At 37.6% G+C, this 22,015-nt stretch overlaps 1 protein-coding gene across 7 annotated transcripts in view; it reads right to left on the bottom strand.

The window, feature by feature from the left end:
• Positions 1-22,015, bottom strand: part of Sphkap (SPHK1 interactor, AKAP domain containing) — a 134,805-nt gene that overhangs the window by 97,883 nt on the left and 14,907 nt on the right. For 5 of the 7 annotated variants that reach the window (XM_070015437.1, XM_070015450.1, XM_070015439.1 and 2 more), the window contains exon 2: positions 8,841-8,919. The exons of the other annotated variants lie outside the window; for them this stretch is intronic. In XM_070015437.1, coding sequence (XP_069871538.1) covers positions 8,841-8,919 — 79 coding nt within the window. The remainder of the gene's footprint in view (positions 1-8,840; positions 8,920-22,015) is intronic. 7 annotated transcript variants of the gene reach the window in all.

Raw genomic sequence — 22,015 nt, 5'->3', positions numbered from 1 at the left:
TTTTCATATCAACACTAGATGAAAATAAAAACTCAGATCTATCAGGAGAGATCTTGAACAGGGCATAAAAAAGCTGTCATTAAATCAATTTAATCACATACAACATACAACCAAAAATTTAGAGGATTTAGAAATATGCATTTGCACAGTTCAAAATGAAGGCTCTTATGTTACTTTTTATCCAGAGGGAATTACCTGCCATATGGAGTTCAGGGGGATTGAGGTCAATCTTGTCAAAAATAATTTGTATTAAAAATCTCATGAAGACTCAATCCTTTGTCAATCTTTAGCCATATCCTTTGAGCTCTCTTCTTAATTACAGACAGACGCTGATCTGCTGAGCCCAGGTTTTATAATGAAGTGGTACAATTCTTAGCAAGAATCCCACAGTTCTAAGTATCTGGTCAACTTCTTCATCATCCACCCTTGATATTTTATTCCTTATCTGTCCTTACCAAAAATCTTGTTGGGCTAGTTTAGTAAGCATACTCCAATCCTTGAAATTTTCTCTTAGTAATTTCCTATCACCTGACATTTCTTGAAGGCTATACATCCCTACTTGGCTTTATTATACTTAGAACTGAATTTTAGGCTTTATTGATGTGTCTCTCTCTTACTACTGTAGTTTGCACAAAACCTATCTGGACTTCGTATAGAATGAAATTTTTTTATGCTACACAGTGTACTATTCTGGTTCCATATCCAAGGAAGGAGATTTATGTATAAAAAGTCCTCTTCATTTATTTTTCATAATTTCATAATGTCATCCATGAAAATTGACTATGTCTCTAATTTATTGATGGCTGAAAGACCTGTAAAATCTCCATTAGTTCTGTATGATTTTAGTAAATGTATCATAAGAGTATCTTGTGTGTGTGTGTGTGTGTGTGTGTGTGTGTGTGTGTGTGTGTGTGTGTGTGTGTGTGTGTGTGTGTGTGTGTGTGGATACCAATGCTGAGGTTTGAACTCAAGGTCTGGGCACTGTCCCTCAACTTTTTCACTTAAGACTAGTCTTCTATCACTTGAGTCACAATGGAGATCAGAGTCCTGTGGACTTTCCTGATGGTGATCTTCAGATCTCAGCTTCCTCAGAAGCCAGACTATTACTCGATGTATCTCATTTCAATGTTTAAAGAAGTCTGAGTGACTGAGGAATGGATTTCTCACCAGTAGAATAATAACAATGACAATGTTAGTGAAGCTCATCTCAATCAATGGGCCAGGCCTAGTGGCCTGAGGTGAGAGATTCACACCTGTCCTTCCAGCTATGTGGGAGGAATAAATGGGAGGATTGGAATCCAGGCCAGCCCAGAGACAGAGCAAAACAAAGTAGAACCAACCCAGGAGACCCTATATGAAAAATAACTAAAGAAACAAAGGCCAGCAGTATGTCCTAGTGGTACAATGCCGGAGGACCCGAGTTCAAACCTCTAGTGCCACCGATACAAAATTCAGTCTTGACTATGTGACTATGTGTGGACAAAGTTTAGTAAAATAGCACCTCCATAGCTAAGTAATTTTGCATATATATCCTTATATATGAATATCACAAGATGTTTACTAGAGAAGAATTTATCCCTGAAGTTTTTCATTTTATTTCTAAATAACTTTTGGGTGTGCAAATGGTTTAAATATATTTCATATGTACTGCTCTCATGCTTTGGACTTTCGTTCAGGTACACTTAGAAGATAGGTTATAATTAGTGGCTCAACTCTGTTCTGTTTGCCCTGCTGTCAAGGCAGATGGGCAAATGCCTAGCTCTGGTGTGCAGCTCTTCTTCATACCATTTCCATCTGGATGGTAGTTATCTAATGCATAAGTGTTCATCACTCTGCCCTATGTGTTACATAGCCACTTAGTCATACCCACTTTAGAGATGAGATGTTTAGTATGAATGCAGTATATATGTAAACTCAGAATCCTGATAAATAATTACTGTGAGATGTATGAGATGCTCTTAACACTCTACCATAATACTTTCCCTGTAACCCTTCTAACCTTTCTTGTAATTCTTTGCCTCATAATCAAATCATCTACATGAGTCTAAATGTAGGAAGTTCACAGTGCTCTAGCATTCATATGAATGCTAGGGTTGGATATGTCACTCAAACCTCTCTAATTGATTTCCCCATCTATGTAATGCAGATGACAACAGAAGCATTGTCCTAGGATGCTGCTATGGTTACCTAATGTTTTACCTATGAAGCAGCGGCACAGTACCTAGTCTGGAGAACTCAATATTAACCTGAGAAGTAATGCCGCAGGAAGTTCTGTGCATTTATTACTCTTCAGAGTCTCCTTCTTAATAATAGCACATTTTTGTTAAGAAAATGTAATTTATAGAGACTTCTTTGAATAAATGCATGAACACTTACTCTGGCAAATTTTCTCTTTTCTTCTCTCAGACCTGGATTTCTAAAAGATACACAATAAAGATTTCCATAATCTTCTACTCTTGACTATAATCAAAAAGTATAAAATGAAAAATCATAAATCCCTCCCCCTCCCCACCCTGTCATGGGGCTTGAATTCAGGATCAGGGCACTGTCTCTAAACTTTTGTGCTCAAGGCTAGCACTCTAATACTTTGAGCCACATATCCATTTTCTATTTTTTGGTGGTTATTTGAAGATAAGAGTATCACAGGCTTTCCTGCCTGGGGTGGCATTGAACCTTGATCCTCAGATCTCTGCCTTCTGAGTAGCTAGAATTACAGGGTATGAGCCACTGTTCACAACTTAGTTAGGCTTTTGGTTTTAAACCCAAGAGAAGGCAAAATAGTTTATTCAATTAGCCAGAGACTATGAAAATATGTGGTTTGCTCAAGCACAGTCTTATATCCATTAGCATGAGTCTGTACTGAGATAAGTAAAGCATAGTTCTAAATTTTTTCCAAGACCAATTTCACACTAGTGAAAAGTTGAACTGGCAGTGTATCTAGACAAAAGTAGTTTTGTATTGTTAAGATGTTACTTTAATTTACAAGAAATTAATAACATTATTTCAATAAATATTTAAGATTTATTTGTCTAAGGAATTTTATGTATTTTTCTGACTACATTTTGGTTTCTCCTCTTAATTTGCTTAACAAATCCCTAGTTTTGTCTCTAGAGATTCCAGAAATTAGGCTTCCTCCAGGCTGTCTTACTTATCACAAGCAACCACACATTACACAGCTAAACTGCGGGAGATGCTTAGAGAAAAAAAAAGGAGGCTGGGAGCTTGGCCTGATCCACATGGGGAGTAAAAGTGGAAAGATTATGAAATATAGTTAGGCAGAATATAGATAAGTGCTCTTTAGAGGTGTCTAGTAATATTCTGGTAGATGTGAAATCACATGGATGAGAAAAGAAGTTTTTGATTTCTCAAATGAGTAAAACTGTGCTATTATTTTATTGATAAAAATACTATGTATTTTACATGTTGCTTCTAGGGGTGTAGTTCTATGTTGTTTGTTTCTGATAAGCCATCTGTTCAGGCTTTCCCCAGCTCTTATCCATTCATGTCAGTTACTGATCAGTTATTTATATGTCAGTTATTTATCATCAGGAAGAAGAGCATAATGAAACAAAGACTTCAGCACTGAGACATCCTAATTGCTATTAGTTAGAAAATGTTAAGTTGAATGTTATGCACATCAATCCGTAAAGTGGTGGAGTTAGTATGACAATATTAAGATGATTCTCCCTTTGTTTCCTCAAATATCATGCAAAAACGCCCCAAGGTGAAATCAACACAGTTGAAGACAAAATATGGCATGGCGATGGAGATAGATGACATCCTTTCAAGAAGAAAACCAACCAGCTCATTCCTATGCTCCAAAAACTTCAAGATACTCTGAGTTTCACTTACAGCAAATTTGCAGATCCTTGCTGTGAGGACTACAAAGTCTTGTCTCCTAGACTATCACTCTGTGACTCCATCTCCTTTGCATTCGGACTCTCTCTCTGTCTTTCTCTTTACTTTAGATACACTGTTCATTTCCTTCTTCCTACTAGAGGCAAGGAACAACCTCTGAATGTCTGGAATCTTCCCTCACTGTTGTCTCTGCTGGAAGGCGCTTGCCTGGAAATTTGCACACTTCAGTTTCTCTTCCTTCCAGTCACCTTTTGGTTGGGGTTTCTTCCTCCACCAAGATGTCTGCAATTATTATCCAGGACTCTCTATCTCTGCCTTCCCAATCACACCTATCTAGCTGTTTTTCTCAGTATACCTATCATATTTCATCAGACATGCTAATTTCCTATGTTTATTGTTTATCATGAACCCCTCCTCTTTACAAATTCCATGAATACTACTATCTTTGTTGATTTTTCATAAAATATTCCCAACCCAAGAATAATGTCTAGTCATAGTATGTGCTCAGTCAATATTCACGGAATCAATTAGTTAACTAAAGCATAAGCTCATAGTTTCCTTTACATAGAAAAGTGAAAATAACAGAAATCATGTTTGCATAATGGACTTATTTGTGATAGTTCCTGTCTATATATTTTCTGCACAAATACCATGTATTATTTTACAGTGGGAGAATAGTCTATATTTTATAATACATGATAAGAAAATCTTTGGAAATCTAAGGCTTAAGGCATCCATTAATAAATGCCCAAATTTGCATTTAGCAGTTCTAATATTTTCTATAATTGGTAAAATCACTTTTTTTCCTTTGAAGTCAGGTGGAATTTGTAACCTTACTTAGGGATGAAATCTTGGGGTTCTGACTAAGGTAACAGACAACCCAGGTTCCACAGTGAAAGTGCACGGATGTGATTGCGACATGCAGTAACTAATGAGGCCGGCAGACCCCGTCTCCTTGAACAAGGACATTTCCCATGGCAGAGGCATCAATGCTGCCTGAGAGGAATCAATTATGCCAGATAATTGTGGCAGCCTTCACCCCGACTCCCTCTTCTCTCTGAGGTGTGAGGCCTCCGAACCATTTTGTAGTTGTCTATGTAGATAATGAATGAGCAAGCCTGCGAGTGCCCCACTGATTCTGGATAATGAGGTTCTACTTAGATCAAGAATTGAAGCTCTCTGAGGCTACTGAGTGGAATCCTGGGCACAGCATGAAAGAACATCCTATCATAAATGCAGGTTCCAAAAAAGAGAATGGCTGCTAGTAATGGCGTCATTTTCTTTCAACTACCTTAATGCATTCAAGAACTTGATAGAGCTCATTATTGGATACATTAGTGATATGTAAAGCAATATGTCTTTCTCTAAAGTCAATAATAAGATTTTCAGGATATCGGTGCAGAACTGAAGATCAGTCCTAATGAAAGGTTGGTGGGGAGAGCGGATCCTAGTGTTTTGTACCAGGAATCCTAAATAATCAGGAGCTGCAAAGGGGAGACTCAAGATTCAAAACCAGTCCAGGAAAGAGCTGAAGAGACTCTGCGCCAGTGAGTGGTGGTGGGGATATACGTCTGTCATCCCACCTGCACAGGAGGCTGAAATGGGAGAGGATTTTGGTATCAGGTCAGCCAAGGTATAAAAGTGGAGAGACTCCATTTCAATCAACGTGTGGGTACAGAGGGTTGTACACCTTTCACTTCAGCTAAAAAGGAAGCTGAGGTTGGAAGGATTAAGAATCCAGGCTAGCCTGTTCAAAATAATTCATGTGACTCCATCTCACCAAAAAAAACATGGCTAAGTATGGTGGTTTGCCTATTTTTCCAATTCTAGTAAGAAATACACATAGGAGCATCTTGGCCGAGGATAGACCATGTCTCAAAAACACACAACAAAGAAAAGAAATGACTGAAAGTGTGGTACAAGGGGTACAACACCTGTGCAGCAAGCAAGAAACTATAAGTTCAAACCCCAGTACTGACAAAGCAGAAAAAAACAGATTAAAGGATACTCTTGGATTGCTGATTTATACTCTCAAACATTTTGATATGCTTATGAAGATTTAATATTTTTGTTCTGCAAAATGTACCTGGTATTGCTACTATTTCCATGTAGTTCAAGTAACTTAATTCCTTAGTTAGGAATGCATGTTCATTTGATGATATTTTAAAAACTACAGTTTGTTAAGTGTCCCCAAACATATAAATACAAATATAATAGATTTACAAATGATATTCATTGTATCCAAAAATCTATATTATATCCAAAACAGTACTGAGAGTAGAAAGAGATCCTACAAACAAGAATTAATACTGGCTTGGACAGTACTAAAATATTTTAACTTCGCTGCTATCACTTGAAAACTAGAAGACTGCACCTCAAAGAAGATGGGAGTTTTTGTGTTGTCTAGAAGAAATAGTACATTGCTTTGCATGGAGTAGTAACTGGTGACCTCTAAGGAATTCGTGCGAGCCTGAAGCCTCATTTTCACTCCAAGTATTGACATGGAAAATGTTCCATTAGATAGCAGATCACAAACACCCAAGCACCACTTTTCATCTTACATTGTGTCCTACAGATTTTTCTCTCGTTTTCTTTCTGCTGTTTGCATTAGGAAAAAAAAGATCTTTTGCCCTTCTTTTTGAAAGATGTTTGTTTGTTAACAGTAGTTTTAAGTTTGTAGCACAGTTGAGAGGAAGGTACAGAAAATTCTTTCATGGCTCTGACCCCTTTTGATGGCCTTCTCCATGATCAACATCTCTTATCAGAGTGGCACAATTGTTATAACTGGTAAATCTCTACAGATACCCCAAAATCAACCCCAATATCATAGACTATAGAAGGGTTCATATGTGTGGTGTATATAAAATGGGTTTGGAAAAATGTACATTGACAGCATTATACCATAAACTGTGCTATATTACATTACACTATGACTAAAAATTCTAATCAGCTTTCTTCCTTCTACTCCGTCCTGCCCCCTGAGTTTTAGAATCATGTAACTAGACTATGAGCTAAGTTTGTTCTCAGGTTATGTTTTTATTTTCTGTACATATTGAAATAAAACACTTTGAAACATAACTTTTTGGGAGCTTAGAGAGGTCTCTAGATGAGGGCTTCTTAACCTTTCTAGCATACTAATTAGGAAACTTGGCAAATAATTGAATGTTTCTTCCTCTTGGAGAAAATATCTATAAAACTCACAATTTAATAAACATCACATTATCAATGTCAATGTTTAACAGACTTCATTTTAAGACACACTTGGAAAAAAGAGAAGTTTGTGATTTAAATGGAATATAATTTGTTTTTGTTTTAGGGATACAGGTTAATCCATTGCAACAATGAGATGTACAAGACGCTATATCGAAAAATGAACTTTACAATTTAGGCGGGGGTGGGGGGGAATGTAGTTGTGGAGATGGGAGGGAAGGGATGGTAGGGGAAAAAGGGGAAAAACAAAGGAGGAGGCAACAATGCTTGATAAGAAATGTACTCATTACCTTGCTCATGTGATTGTAACCCCTCTATACAGTATTTTCAAAATAAAAAACTTATTTTAAAATAAATGGGATATAATGACAAATTGCTACATTTTATCTTCAAGTGTATGGTCAGGCTTCTGAGATGAAATCTCTGATTCACTACTGAACCTCACACAAGACTTCCCAGGAGACCATGTATTAATCACTGCTGTGAAAGTGTTCATTACGACATAGTTTTTTTTAAATCCTGTGATTTATCAGAATAAAGATGGCCTTTTAATTTTAATTTCCTGCTTTGATCTGTGAAAGCATCCATTGCTAAAAGTATACATGTTAGTGAACCTATAGAACAGATAGGGTTAATCCACTTATAGTAATAAATCATTACTGCCATAGGAGAAACCAATAGAGTGAATGGGCCAACATAGAACAATACTACCCACACATCTAGAAATGTGCCACTTGAAAAAAAACTGGCACTTAGTATAAACAGGTCAAAGTGGAAACATTTGCACTGCCACTCATTGCAGTGAAGGTATTACTTTGCAATGGAAGGCAGAAGGTAGGAACTGGGTTTCCAGACAGGTCATTTTCATTAGTCTGATTTTGGCAAAGTCAGTTACTATCTCTGAGCTTCTCATCTGTTAAACGCAGCTGATATTCATCATTTTACAAGATTTACTGAAGTAATCTCAGTTGCAAACACACTTTATTATGCACCTGTTTTGCCCAACTCTTGTGATGGGGCCACTCCGTGGGTCATTTCACAACCTCATCGCTCCACAGTAGAACAGGTTCCATTAGCCTGTTCACCAGGAGATGGGGACGCAGAGGCCCAGCACTCACTCAGTTACAGTTACCTTAGGGGTCTAGGCCTAGCTGATGCTGCCCCTGTTCACTTCTCTTTCCTGGGTGCCCTTCTATCTCTGATAGCAGAATCTGTTTTGTCACATGCTGTCTATGAACGTCTTCATCTGGGGGGTCCTCCTATTTTATTTGAACTGTGGGATCTAGAGGAAAGCAGTGCAGACCGGAGGGAGGGCAGCTCACAATGACTGTGCCAGGTTGGATGGCACCTTCCTGTTTAGAAGCAAAGGCCAACTTGGGCAATCAAGGGGCATTACCAAACTCACTGCTTCCATTAAAAAATGCAAAAGAAAAGCCTTTTTATTTTTAAGGACTGAGGAAAGCAAAGCCTAAATGAATTTTTTTCTGCCACCTGGCTGATCTTGTGGCTGAAATCCTTACTAATTAATGCCTTGTAGTCACGTGGAGAGATGAGGCAAAGAAGGAGTTACATACGACAACAAAGAAAAGGTAAGGTTGCATGACATGGTTTGCAGCTTGGCTATGGAGTCTTATAACCTAGGAAGCCTGAAAAGCCAGAACGCACAGCTTATGTTTGCCATCCCAGGGTCTCCTGGGAGGGTAGAATGAAAAAGAAGACCCTGACCATGGCCCTGCATTGTAACCCCTGGATCCCAACCCCCCACAACCAACCTGGATTCCTGCGAGTGTCTCCTGGCAGGCAGGGCAGCAGAGAGGCTGGGAGGTGAATTTGGTTCAACTCCCCACATAGCTGGTAGAAAGGACCACACACCCACCATAAAGGAGTTACAAACATCCGCAGATGTGGAGAGGTAGCAAGACAGAAGGTGGGAGGGAAAAAAAAGAAACAAAAGTTTTAGTATCATTTAAGTGGAAAGACACATTTAGAGCAGGTTGTTAAAAAAAAAGAACAAAAGTATCTAATGCGATGAAAACAATTGCTTTAAAATTCAAAAAGGCTTGAAAGATTACACCTCATTGCTTTAGATGGAGTCTGTTTTGGTTATGCTGAGTGTTTGAAATAGAGATTTATACATTTCATGCACTGGAAGGTAATTTGCATTTTATAGATGAGAAAGTTCAGCATCTTTTAACCTGTTTTATGCCCATCTACAGGTAAGAAACAGGTGTGTTTCTCAAACTTACTATTTTAAGAAAGAATGTGGGAAGCAATAGATTTCTGCATACATTTGTTCTGTCTGGCTACTTACAAAGCTTTGAAAGTAGGAATTCTATGTAATGTACATGCATAATGCATACCATAGTCTACTCTCCAATACAAAACAATAGTATGTACTTTAAATCTTAAATATTATAAAGTTATTATAACGGAAAAATAATCTACCTATCCACCTTGCATCCATCCATCCATCCATCCATCCATCCATCCATCCATCCATCCATCCATCCATCCATCCATCCATCTAGATATCTACCTATCTATCTACATAGATTTCTAGTCTGTCTGTCTGTCTGCTTTTCTTTGTAATCTATCTATTTCAAAAAGTGAAAAGAAAGAAGTTGGTGAAATTACCTTTGAATTTCATTTCTCAGGAGTCATAGATAAAACATTACAATAAAACTTTTCTCTGTGGCTAAAAAGTCCTGAGAAGGAGTAAGGAGGTAGAATTCCAGAAAGATAAAACAGGAAATACCTGATGTGACGTAAAGAAAGGTATAAGGATGAGCCACTCAGGGTCACATGGTTTTGAGGATCTCTGTGCATTGGAAGTCACTCTTAAATTTTCTTATTTGTATGAGACAATGTTGGTAGCATAGAGAAGATTTAATAATACGTATGGGCACAGAAGACCAGGTGAGGGCAATTGGCTAAAGGATGTTCCGTGAAGAGTTAGAAGCAGTTGGAATTTAGAAGGAGTTGGAATAAGAAGCAGTTGGAATTAGAAGGAGTTGGATGGAGAAGGAATAGACAATCATTTGGCCTCAAGGTAGCTGGTTTTCTCACAACAAGCACAAAATGATAATAGACATTGCACTAATGATTATATAAGTCAAGTATACTTTGTCAAAAATGCTCGGAACCAGAAGCATTTTAGCACTCTTCTTAGCTTATAATAGTTACAAACACATAATGAGAAATCTCATGCAGAGGTCTAAGTACAAACACAAAATTTGTTTCATACCCAACTTATTAACATAGCCTGAGAGTAAGAATGCAATCTTTGTAGTGTGACTGTGTTTCTACTGTGACCTGACAGGTGAGGTCAGATGTGGAATTTTCTTCTTGTGGTGTTATGCCAATGAACAAGAGGTTTTACAATTTGAAATATTTTGGATTTTCAGCCTTTTGGATGAAGGATGCTCATCTGTGTGTCACCATTTAGGAGGTCAATAAAATCACGTTAATTTTTAAAATAAATATTATGAACCAGCTGGTAAAGAAAAAGCTATCATAAATTCACTCCTTTACTTAATCCAGACCTAAAATACACATACATACTTTAAATGCATATTTTATATATATATATATATATATATATATATATACATGCCACATGCATGTGTGTGTGTGTGAGGGGGATGGGGAGGAGGGAGGAAGAAAAGAGAATAAGATAGGAGGAATAATATTAAAATGCATGTTTCTGTGTATGAAGATGGCATAAGGAAACCCAGAGAAAGCCTTTGAACAATAGAAAGAGTACAGGGGAAAGAGAGAAGAATAGAGGAAGTTAATTTGACTAAATTACAATACATGGAAATCCTGATATAACCTCTTTGCACAGCTAGTATACACTAAAAAATGACCAGAAAGTAAATAAGGTTATGTTGGGGTGAGTACCAGTAGGACATGGGAGGGCCAATGGAGAGGGTGTGTGAGGGAAAATCCCATGAAAACATGCATGAATTACCATGGAACAATGAAAATTGCTGAAACTGGAGTACCAAACCAGGGAGGGATGAGGCAGCATGATGGATTATGGAGGGGCAGAGTTGGTAGTTGTACACTGTATGCATGTGTGGACAGGCCACCGAACAATCCTCCCCGAACAACTAAGTAAATCAAAACATAAAATAAAGATTGTATCTAAAATGACCATAGGAGCTTATATTTTTCAGGGTAGACCTGATTTGAGGTCATTTTCTGAACAGCACCTCCAAAACAAATGTTTGAGTTAGTAGAAATCCTGACCCTTTTTTTTTCAGTTTACAAACTGGAGTCTTCTAATACAGACAGCATACAGTCTTTTTGTTAGAAAGTGAGCACACTTTAGACCTTGATTCCTATCCAATATATCCAAATGTTCTGGCAAAGAAAACACAATATGCAAATATACTGATAATATATGACATCTTTATTTTTTGTATCATAATTTATTCTTTAACAGTCCTTTGTCACTGGATTTCTAGATGCTCTTTCACACTAAGAGTTCAACTAAGTGCCCTGCATCGTCAAGAACTCAAATGGGTGCGTGCTACTCTGTGTCAGGAGTAATTGCTCTCTCCAGAAAGTGTTTTTATGCTGATGAAAGCTAAGAAGCATACTCCAATATATTAGAGAGGGAGGCAGAAGGATCAGTTGCTCTGTGATTCAAATTTGGTTTATCAAAGCAAGTCGAAAGCGATGATGTCCGGTTAATATACACCAATAAAAAATGATCAAGTTTTATAACAAGGTACAAAATTGGAATCAAGAAATCAATCAGATATCTCCCCTTTCTTTGCTCACATGAACTCACTCAACTAAAAATGAGTAAATGTATGACTTTACTAATAAAACTATATACAAAATGTAGATTTTTATTTAAGTACTAATCTCTAGTAGGTAAAAATATTGAGCTTACAAAGAGAATAAAATATCTGCATTTGTTATTTCCTCTCCCCCAAAAAGTATGAATCATATCAGCAGTAGAAATACTGGGCAGATTTTACAGTATTCTTTGTGCAGTTTCTATATCTGAAAGAATTCAAATATAGAAGTCATTGAGGGCACAATTCAGAAATTGCATAATATGAATGACTAAATGATATATTTACACAAGTTAAGGATATGCCATTTTAAAGCTAACTGCATATTTACTATGATTATTATTGTAAAAATGTATAGCAATTATATTCATTGTTGTATAAATTGATCCTAATTGCAAATATATTTTCCATTTACTCCTAAGGAATTCGCAGGTACTGAATTGTCTTTTTCTTTACAAGTTACTCTCAATTATTGTGGACTCATTGGCATGTTTTTCTGTGTTTGCAACCAAACATATTTTCTTTTGGAAGCTGAAATGAAGGACCAGCCAGGACCAACCAGCATTTCCTTCTGCTAGTTAGCAAAGCCAACTCTCTTTCACTTAGAAGCTAGAAGTGATTTCTGAGACTAGAAGTTGGTGAAGATTTCATTTTTAATTCCCTCTCCTCTCCTCTCTTCTCCTCTCCTCTCCTCTCTTCTCTTCTCCTCTCTTCCCTTCTCTTCTCCTCGCCTCTCTTCCCTTCCCCTCCTTCTTCCTCTTAACCTTCCTCCTCCTCCTCATCTTCTTCATCTTCATCTTCTCATTCTTCTTTCTACTCCTCTACCTCTTCCTCCTCCTTCTTCCTGTTCTTCTTCTCCTTCTTGTTCTTTTTCTTTGTGGTGGTACTGAAGATGGGACTCAGATTCTCATTCTTGTTTGCTGGGCAATTGCTCTATTACTTGACTCTTTCCTTCATTCTATTTTCTTTTAGTTTGTTTTTCAGATAGTGGGTCATAGACTGTGGTTCTTCTATCTCCACCTCCTAAGGAACTGGGATTACAGGCCCACACTACCATACCTGGCCTGATCATTTGCTTTCTCAATGCAGCTAATAAAAATAATGTAATTGAAACATAGAATCCTACATGGCTTTAACCTACATGCAAGTACTATTAATAGAAACCTCAAATATTATGCCCTTTATGAGTCACAAAAAGAGAAGAAAGTACCTTTCTTCAAAACAACCCTACAATGCATATGATATATATATATATATATATATATATATATATAACCTTAAGCTATCTATCTATCTATCGATCGATCGATCGATCGATCGATCGATAGATAGATAGATAGATAGATAGCTTAAGGTTTTATAACTTAAGGTTTTATAACCCCATAGACTCCCAAAGAGTGAAGGAATTGGGGGCCTTGCATATTCTTGGAAGTTGCATTTCATCTTTTTTTTTCAGGTGAAGCAGGGCATGGAATTTTACTGAGGCTGAACAGATGAGCATGTTTCCTCATTATTGGGACAAGATAGCCATTGGCACAGCAGGTTTATACCAGTGCCTCATTAGATACCACTGGGACAAATGAAAGGAGAAGAGAAAGCAAGCAACTCCTGCTAGAGCAATTATGTAAAGGGACTTAGGAGCTGCCAACAATTTAAAAAAAAAACCAAACAGTTGCTCCCTTGTCAATAATAGGTTCAAGAATACAAACAACATGGCTCTTAGAAAACTCGTATGAATTTAGTATTTATTGAAGTTATAATTGCAGACAATATATAGAGTTTCCGCATGGCAAAGGCAAAATGGGTAGAGCAAAGCTTTGAAATTCATGAGTTGGCGTTCATTATGGCTCAGGAGGAGACTCAGCAGGTCATCAGTTTATTAGCAAGTATCTTGTTAAGAGTCAAACTGAATGTGCTCTCTATAGAAGAGAATTGTGGTGAGAAAGCTGTCGCTTATGTTCTTTATGCTAAGATGTGCCAGCTAAGAGAACAAGACTATTTTCTCCATGACCTAGTTTGAGCTTAACAACTGAAATATTTACTTCCATTGCATCTTCCACATGGTCTTTCAGAGAACCTGACTTAGGTTCTTCAATGAAGCTACACTAGAACTGTGAGCACTAGACTTGGGGATTGTTACAGTTTGGGTCTTTCATCTTCCCTTAGAGGCTCATGGGCTGCAGAGTGGAGCTGTTGTGGATGGTGAAGACCTTTAAGATTGGAGCCTTGCAGGAGGTCTTTGGGTCATTGCAATGTCTCCTACAAAAGAATTGTGGGATCCAAGCCTCTTCCTTTCAATCTCCTTCATTTCCTAGCTATGAAATGAGCATTTTGACCCATTACAAGTGGATACCATGATGGACTGCTGTAGCCTCAATGCAACTGGGCCAAGCAATCATGGAATAAAACCTTTATGACCTGAAATAAGCCTTTTCCTTTTATAAGCTGATTATTTCAAGCCTGTTTGTTATAGCAACAGAAGGATGACTAACAGGAACGAGGAGGAAGCTATATTAAAGTTTCTGAGGGCAATTCTGATTGCATATATAGTTCAGTTCTCTATTATAGGTAGAATGGCGCTATTGCTCAACCACAATTGCAAATTTAAAGAATGATAACACTCATTAGTCATGGTTACATTTTCTAGATCTTATTATGGTTCAGATTTACTTCTGAGAGTCTCATTTTCTAAGGCGCATTCATTCTTAAATTCTTTCAACAAATAGCTACTGAGAATCATACAACACACAAGGCATTCAAGATACTGTAATGTACAAAGAAGACAATACTCTCGTCCTGCATGACTTTATGTAGTTTTAAATAAGCAGAGAGAAAGCAATATACAAAAGCAAATATGAAGGTAGGAAAATCGCATTTAGTATTTTTCTCATAAAGTAAGCATTTTCATATACGCTGGTTGGTTTTCATTGCTCATGGAGAATCAGGTGATAAGATATTCAGATATATATTCAAGATAATTCAAACACAAACTAAGGCATAGAATGGAATCATAGCCTCAAGCTTTCTAATCCCATGGCTTGCCTGTTTTGCCATTCCAAATGCTGTCTAGATAGCTGAAAAGAGCATGGATTAGTCTAAAATAGCTATGCACTGAGTTTCATGAAAAAGAAAAACATGTAAATGGGCTAAAACTGAACATATATCCAAGTATTTCAGAATTCTCCAATCATAGCTGCAAACAAAACAAATACATAAACAAAGGAAGAAGAAGAAAGTACTGGCTTGGTGGGAATGGAATAAATCAGAGGACAATCAGTAAAAGAACACCTGCTATTTTCTAGATTTTTCTTAGATATTTCCTCTAGATTTTCTAGATTTAAAAAAAATTACAGGAATTGCTTTAAGAGGAATTCTGACTCCATTTGTCCCAATGTAGACATTTTTCTTGGTACCCTGATTAGTATAAGAGTCAAAGGGGTATCATTTTTGAGAAAGTATTATTAGAAATCTAGATTTCATGAGTTGGGTTTTCCTGCAAGTGTTAGGAAAGAGAGTTTTAGAAATAATGGTGAAAAAAATAAACACTGAAATTTTTTCAGACTATGTAGACGGCCACAAAACGACAGTAGTTATTTTGTCTAGATTCTTCCCAAAGAAACAAAGCATGGACCTTTGAATACTAGTCTTTGTCTTTTGTAACGTAGTCATAGCTACATAGCTTGCTGCAGAACACGCAAGTTCACTGTAGAAATGCTGGGAGCACATGAAACTTAGTGGAGATAAAGTCAGAAGATATGGAGCAGAGTGGGCAACATACTTGCGGACTCATTTCTTCTCCATATACTGAGTAAAACAACAGAGAAAACAGAGCAGTGAATTCCTGCTGTAGTGCAGTGTTGATCGCCATTCAACAGACTCCCGACTCCCAGTTCTTGTCCAAACTTGCAACTGGCAACATTTCTTTGCTTCTTTGTCAGGCCTCAGATGGGCATGTGAAAATCAAATATAATTTGTGATTAAATTTCACATCTTTCCTTTTCAGTATTATCTCTGTGATTTCATTCCTCATATTCCTGTAGACCGACCACAACTATACCCGGCTCCAGTATGGAGATGATTCAGGTAGCCAGAATTGAAAAGAATCAGAGGCTAGCTTTAAGAAACAGCTGAAGAAATGTAGAATGCTTCACTCTATTTCCAATTCCATTTTGTTGAACAGGGCAGCAAGGAGAAAATAAGAAAAGTGGCACAAGATTCAAAATTCAGTAAGACTAGACTTGGGAGTGAGAAAATTAGTACATATATATATTCATCAACTTATTCCAAGCTATCTGATTTATCTTATACTTTAAGTCTAGGTTCAAATTTTCATGCGAGATATCTCCCTTGAGCTTCAGCATCAAAGAGGCAGATGGACATCTACATGTATATACTCTGTACCCATCTTGAATTCAACTTCCTTCCCTGTGATCTGCTTTGTTCTAGTAGCTTTCAGCTCAGATTTGGCATTGAAAGTCAATGCATTATGCCTACACATCACATTTTCTTGATCCAATTGTCCATTGAAGGGCATCTGAGCTGTTTCCATGCCTTGGTCATAGTGAATAGAGCAGCAATGAACATGGTTGTACAAATGGCTTTACCATATCCTGGTTTGTAATCTTTTTTTTTTTAATTTAATTTTATTTTATTTGTGAACATACTGTACAGAGGAGTTACAATTACGTGGGCAGGATAATGCGTACATTTCTTACCAAGCATTGCAGCCTCCTCCTTTGTTTACCCTTCACATCCCTTCCCAGCCTCCCCCCTCCCCCCCCAATCCCAATCCTTCTCCTTCCCCCCCCTTCCCCCCCCGCCCCCGCACCGACGTTGTAAAGCTAGTTTTGGACATGACAACTTGTACTTCTCATTGTTGCAACAGGTCCACCTGTATCCTTAAACAACTGGTTTTTCCCCATCTCCTCCACAAGTTATACTGACATCAAATATAGTGAGAGCAGGGGTTATACTGTGGGGGAGGGATATACAAAGCAACAAAGAGATAATCTTATAAATGCATTAGAAACACATGCATGAAAGAAAAAAACATTAAAATACACATCTAAGGGTTCATTTTCCTGACATCACATTATCTGACCTTTTCCGCTTGACCCATACATATACTAGATATTACAAATAAGGGAAACCATGGGACCTATGCTTCTTTGGGCCTGGCTTACTTCACTTAATATAATTTTTTCCAAACCTTTCCATTTCCTAACAAATGGGGCAATGTCATTCTTTCTGATGGAGGCATAGAATTCCATTGTGTATATATACCACATTTTCTTGATCCATTCATCTACTGAGGTGCATCTGGGTTGGTTCCATATCTTAGCTATGGTAAATAATGCTGCAATAAACATAGTTGTGCTGGTAGCTTTAGTGTGGTCTTGTTTGTAAACATTTGGGTAAATGCCCAAAAGTGGAATTGCTGGGTCATAGGGGAGTTCTATGTGAAGTCTTTTGAGGAACCTCCATACTGCTTTCCAAAGTGGTTGAACAAGTTTACATTCTCACCAACAATGAAGTAAGGTTCCTTTCTGTCCACATCCCCTCCAGCATCTGTTGTTGTTAGAGTTCTTGATTTTTGCCTTTCTAACTGGAGTGAGGTGATATCTCAATGTTGTTTTGATTTGCATTTCTTTTATGGCTAGAGATGTTGAACATTTCTTCATGTGTCTATTGACCATCCTTCTTTCTTCTTCAGAGAAGTTTCTCTTTAAGTCTTTCGCCCACTTATTTATTGGGCAGTTGTTCCTTTGAGGATTTGTTATTGGGGGGTTTAATTTTTTGAGTTCCAAGTATATTTTAGATATGAGACCCTTGTCTGTTGTATGGCTAGTAAAGATCTTCTCCCAGTCCGTGGGCTTTCTATTGATCTTGCTAGCTATGTCATTTGCCCTGCAGAAGCTCTGAAACTTTATGCAATCCCATTTGTCCAACCTTTCTTTGATTTGTTGTGTTTCCGGGTCTCTATTCAGAAAATTTCGGCCTGAGCCAAGGAGACCTAGGGTTTCTCCTATTCCATCCTGTAATGTTTTCAGAGTGTCTGCTTTGAGTTCAAGGTCTTTGATCCATTTGGAGTTGATTCTGGTGCAGGGTGATATATAAGGATCTAGCTTAAGTTTTCTACATGTAGTTAACCAATTTTGCCAGCACCATTTACTGAAGAGGTTGTCTTTCTTCCATTCTATTGTTCTGGTTTGTAATCTTTTGGATAAATACCCAAGAGCAGTATTGCTGGATTATAGCTTGGTTCTATGTTTATTTTTTGGAGGAAACTCCATATTGCTTTAAAGAGTGGTTGAACAGTTTACATTCCCACCAACAGTGTACTAGTGTTCTTTTCCCCTCACATTCATGCCAGCATCTGTTATTTGTATTCATGATAATGGGCAATCTAACTGGAGATGAAAGATAGTACATCATTTGCAAAGAAATGGATGGACCTGGAAAAAATTATCCTAAGTGAAGTCAGTCAGGCCTAGAGAGACAAAGGATGCGTGTTCTCTCTCAAATGTGGAAGCGAGAATGAATTTGTAAATATACAAGTGAACACATATGGGGTCTTATGCAAGCACACACAAATGTGGTAACTGAAGAACAGTATGTGCAACGGAGAATTCACATGGTGCAATTACTTGAAAGACTCACAATCTAAAAAAATGAAACTGGCACTTGGAAGATGTGAGAGTCATGTCAAGGGGATAGTGGATAAATGAGAAAGGGAGGAAGAATGCAGTCGTAAGATTCAATGCACATATCCTAGGAAATTAAGACAATTGAGGGGAGTGGTTGGGTTGGGAAGGATGGGGAGGGGAGTGGTTGGGTTGGAAAGGATGGGGAGAGTGATTAAAGAGGTGACATCAATCAAGGTGCATTGTATTCATAAACTGATTTGTTGTATGATAATTCCTTAGTGTATTACTTAAAATAATAATAATTTTTAAAAATCAACACAAATTATCTAAATTAACAAAATGTTCACCCTTGAACCCTTTCCCCCTTAATCTAAATATTTTAATTAGTGATTATGTGGCATCCATAAATCATACATGGCTCGAATGACTTGATGGTGAAATGTAAGGAGAAAGGGGAAGAGCGCAGAGGTTGACAGGAGTCATAAGGAGAGGTCCAACAGCCCTTCAGAAAGCTGATGCCATGAGAGGTAGCAAGACTCTGGAAAGAAAGGCATTTTGTACCCAGAGAAGCTGTCACTAGGCATTGGGGCTCCCTGGTAAAGCAGATCTCACTGCCCGACTTGTAAAGGGAGCAGGGAGCCATGCCTGCCACAGAGTAACTGTGTATCAGCTGCAAAGCATTTCCTTATTCTTTCATCACACTGAAAACGAGCTATTGCACATACCACATCATCTATCAATAAAGAGCACAACTGAGGGGCTGGGAAGGTGGCTCAGTGGTAGAGTGTTTGCCTTGCATGCATGAGACCCTGGGTTCAATTCCTCAGCACCACATAAGTAGAAAAGACCGAAAGTAGTGCTATGGTTCAAGTGGTAGAGTGCTAGCCTTGAGTTTAAGAGCTGAGGGATAGCGCTCAGGCCCCACAACCAACAAAAATAAAATCAAATAAAAGAAAATTTAAAAAAGAGCACAACTGAGCAAATTGGGTGTTCACAGGTATGGGCAGTAATGTGCCCTTCCTTGCTGTGTGCAGTGGAACTTAATATTCTCTCAATAAATACTAGTTGTCTTCTCTGTCTGCATGACATATGGCCAATGTGTTGGAATGTTTTAGATGTGCTCATTTATCTTGAAACTTGAAAAAAATACCTTTTCAGTATCCTCTTAATGACAGTAGCCACCTCTGAATAACCAATGCTTCTGATGATTCTGTGATCTTTTCTCTCTTTTCTTCTTTCTACATATTCTCTCAAGCACGTGCTACTACAATTATAATTAATAATTCAGCTGCAATAATATCTCCTGTTGATGGAACATTTACAATATGCCCAGTTCTTGGTTTTGTCTATTGAATAGATTGCCTCTACACTGAAGAAATTCCAGCGGTATCACATTGTTTATAGGATGCAGAGTCTCTAGCTCTGAGGGCTTGGCATGTTCTAGCCGCCCTTACTTTCAGATTTTATTTTTCACTCCTCTTCCTGTATTCCAAACACTAACCTGGAGTTGTGCGAGCACTCCATTGTGATCTTGTCTTAGGAATTTTCCAACTGCTGTGCTAGCTGCCAAGGCAATCATTCACAAAACGCCTTTGGTACCTCCTCCATTAAAGTTTTGTTTAATGTTCTATGTTGCCCCAAACCATGTTCTTTTTCCATTGGGACACAGATGGTAATTTGGCTATATATTCACCAGTGTCACTGTCTGACTAATATCTAGATCTCCCACGGATACTGAGGTTCCATGACAATGGAGATGACTCAAAATTACATTTTTTCAGCAGACATCCTCTGTCATACAGTTAGGGGTCAGCATAACTACTGAATTAGTAAATGAGGCTTATCTCTCTCATATACTTGACTTCAACTTTGTATTAAGATGCTAGTTTTGGGGGGATTTTTTTGCTCGCTTCAGAGGTATGTAGAGTTCCAATGATCCTTCTATCTCCCCAAGGTCCTACACACTACTGACCCACCACAGGAACCCATCACAAAACTTTTTATCTAATTTGTCTACTTCTTATCTGGAAGCAACATTATGGTCCTCTTGAAATCGAGGAGAAGAGGGTGACATTTAGCTAGGGTCACTACCACCCTGGAACACTGACACTTCATACACTCATCTATGCATTAAAAATAGAGAAATAGCTATGAAGTATTTGAGAAATACAAACACATCACAGAGAATGGAAAAATTCTATTTGAGATAGTTAATCACATCGACATTGCCCAATTAGATAACTTACTCATCTGTAGATAATGCTTGTCAAAATGGAAAGGATTTTCTCCAGCATCATTCCCTGAAGAAAATTTGGTAAACTCAATCACTGAAAATTGTCCCCCAAAAGATCCAATGTACTTCCTATTCATAAATCAGTCGCTGCAGTTACAAGTTTATATAACAAAGCAAACGTTTTATTAACAAATGGAGTGCTTAACAATTAATCTCCAGTAAGGATCCTTCCTGCTTTCCTTGAATGTCTATTTCTGTTTCTCTTTGTCCATCAAATTACTATCTTCAATGGCTGTTCTCATGAATAGTTTGAGTTTGTGACTTTTATTTAAATGAAATACTAGTCAATTGAAATGAAAAATCTTGTAGAAGATGAAAGATTTCAGAAAGGAGAATTATGTGATGTTGGAAACCTCCTTAATCACACATAAAGCTATCATAAATGAGTGTCTAGCAGGGTGAGACAGATAATATCAAAAGCAGATAAAATTAATCATGACTGGTATGACAGATGCTCCACATAGAGACAAATTTTGGAATCAAAAGGATTAGAAGAACTGTTAGAAAAAGTTGATGAGGCTATAGAATATAGTTACAGAACTGATACTGTTTCTGATTTCATAGCATAAAAGGCCATATTATAATCTTACCAGACAAGAGAAAAGGTCAAAAGCTATGTACATATGACCATGTAAGATGATGTTAAGTGAATAAACCCCAAGATAGGGACACAAGAAGTTTTCTTTTTCATTGTTTTAATGTCCAATGTGATTTTTTTTTGTTTCTTTTGTATGTTCTTCCCCCATGGTATAACCCCTTTTGTCATTATATTTGATTCTTGTACCCTGCATCTTGTATATATATTTTTCTAATTTGGGGAAGGGAAGGGAAATAACAAAATGCTGAAACAAGGATACAGTTTGACCCATTGTAACAATGAGATGTACAAGACACTACAGTGAAAATGAACTTTACAACTTCAGGTTGGGGGGGGGAGGAGAGGGAAGGGATGAGAGATGAGAAACAAAGGAGGGGGTAACAATGCTCGACAGGAAATGTACTCGTTGCCTTACTCATGTAACTGTAACCCTTCGGAACAGTATTTTTAATAAAATATTAAAGATAAATATTAAAATGCCATATTAATGTATGATCCTGCAGGTAATATTGCAGGCTGCCAATCCAGTTAACCTAACTTGTTATTCATTCACAATGCAGCTCATTTTTGCATCTAGGATAACATGAACTATTTTCATTTT

This window comes from Dipodomys merriami, unplaced genomic scaffold (assembly GCF_024711535.1).
Source record: "Dipodomys merriami isolate MVZ:Mamm:240054 unplaced genomic scaffold, mDipMer1.0.p SCAF_1, whole genome shotgun sequence".
Lineage (NCBI taxonomy): Eukaryota > Metazoa > Chordata > Mammalia > Rodentia > Heteromyidae > Dipodomys > Dipodomys merriami.
This window is presented reverse-complemented; position numbering and strand designations above follow the sequence as displayed.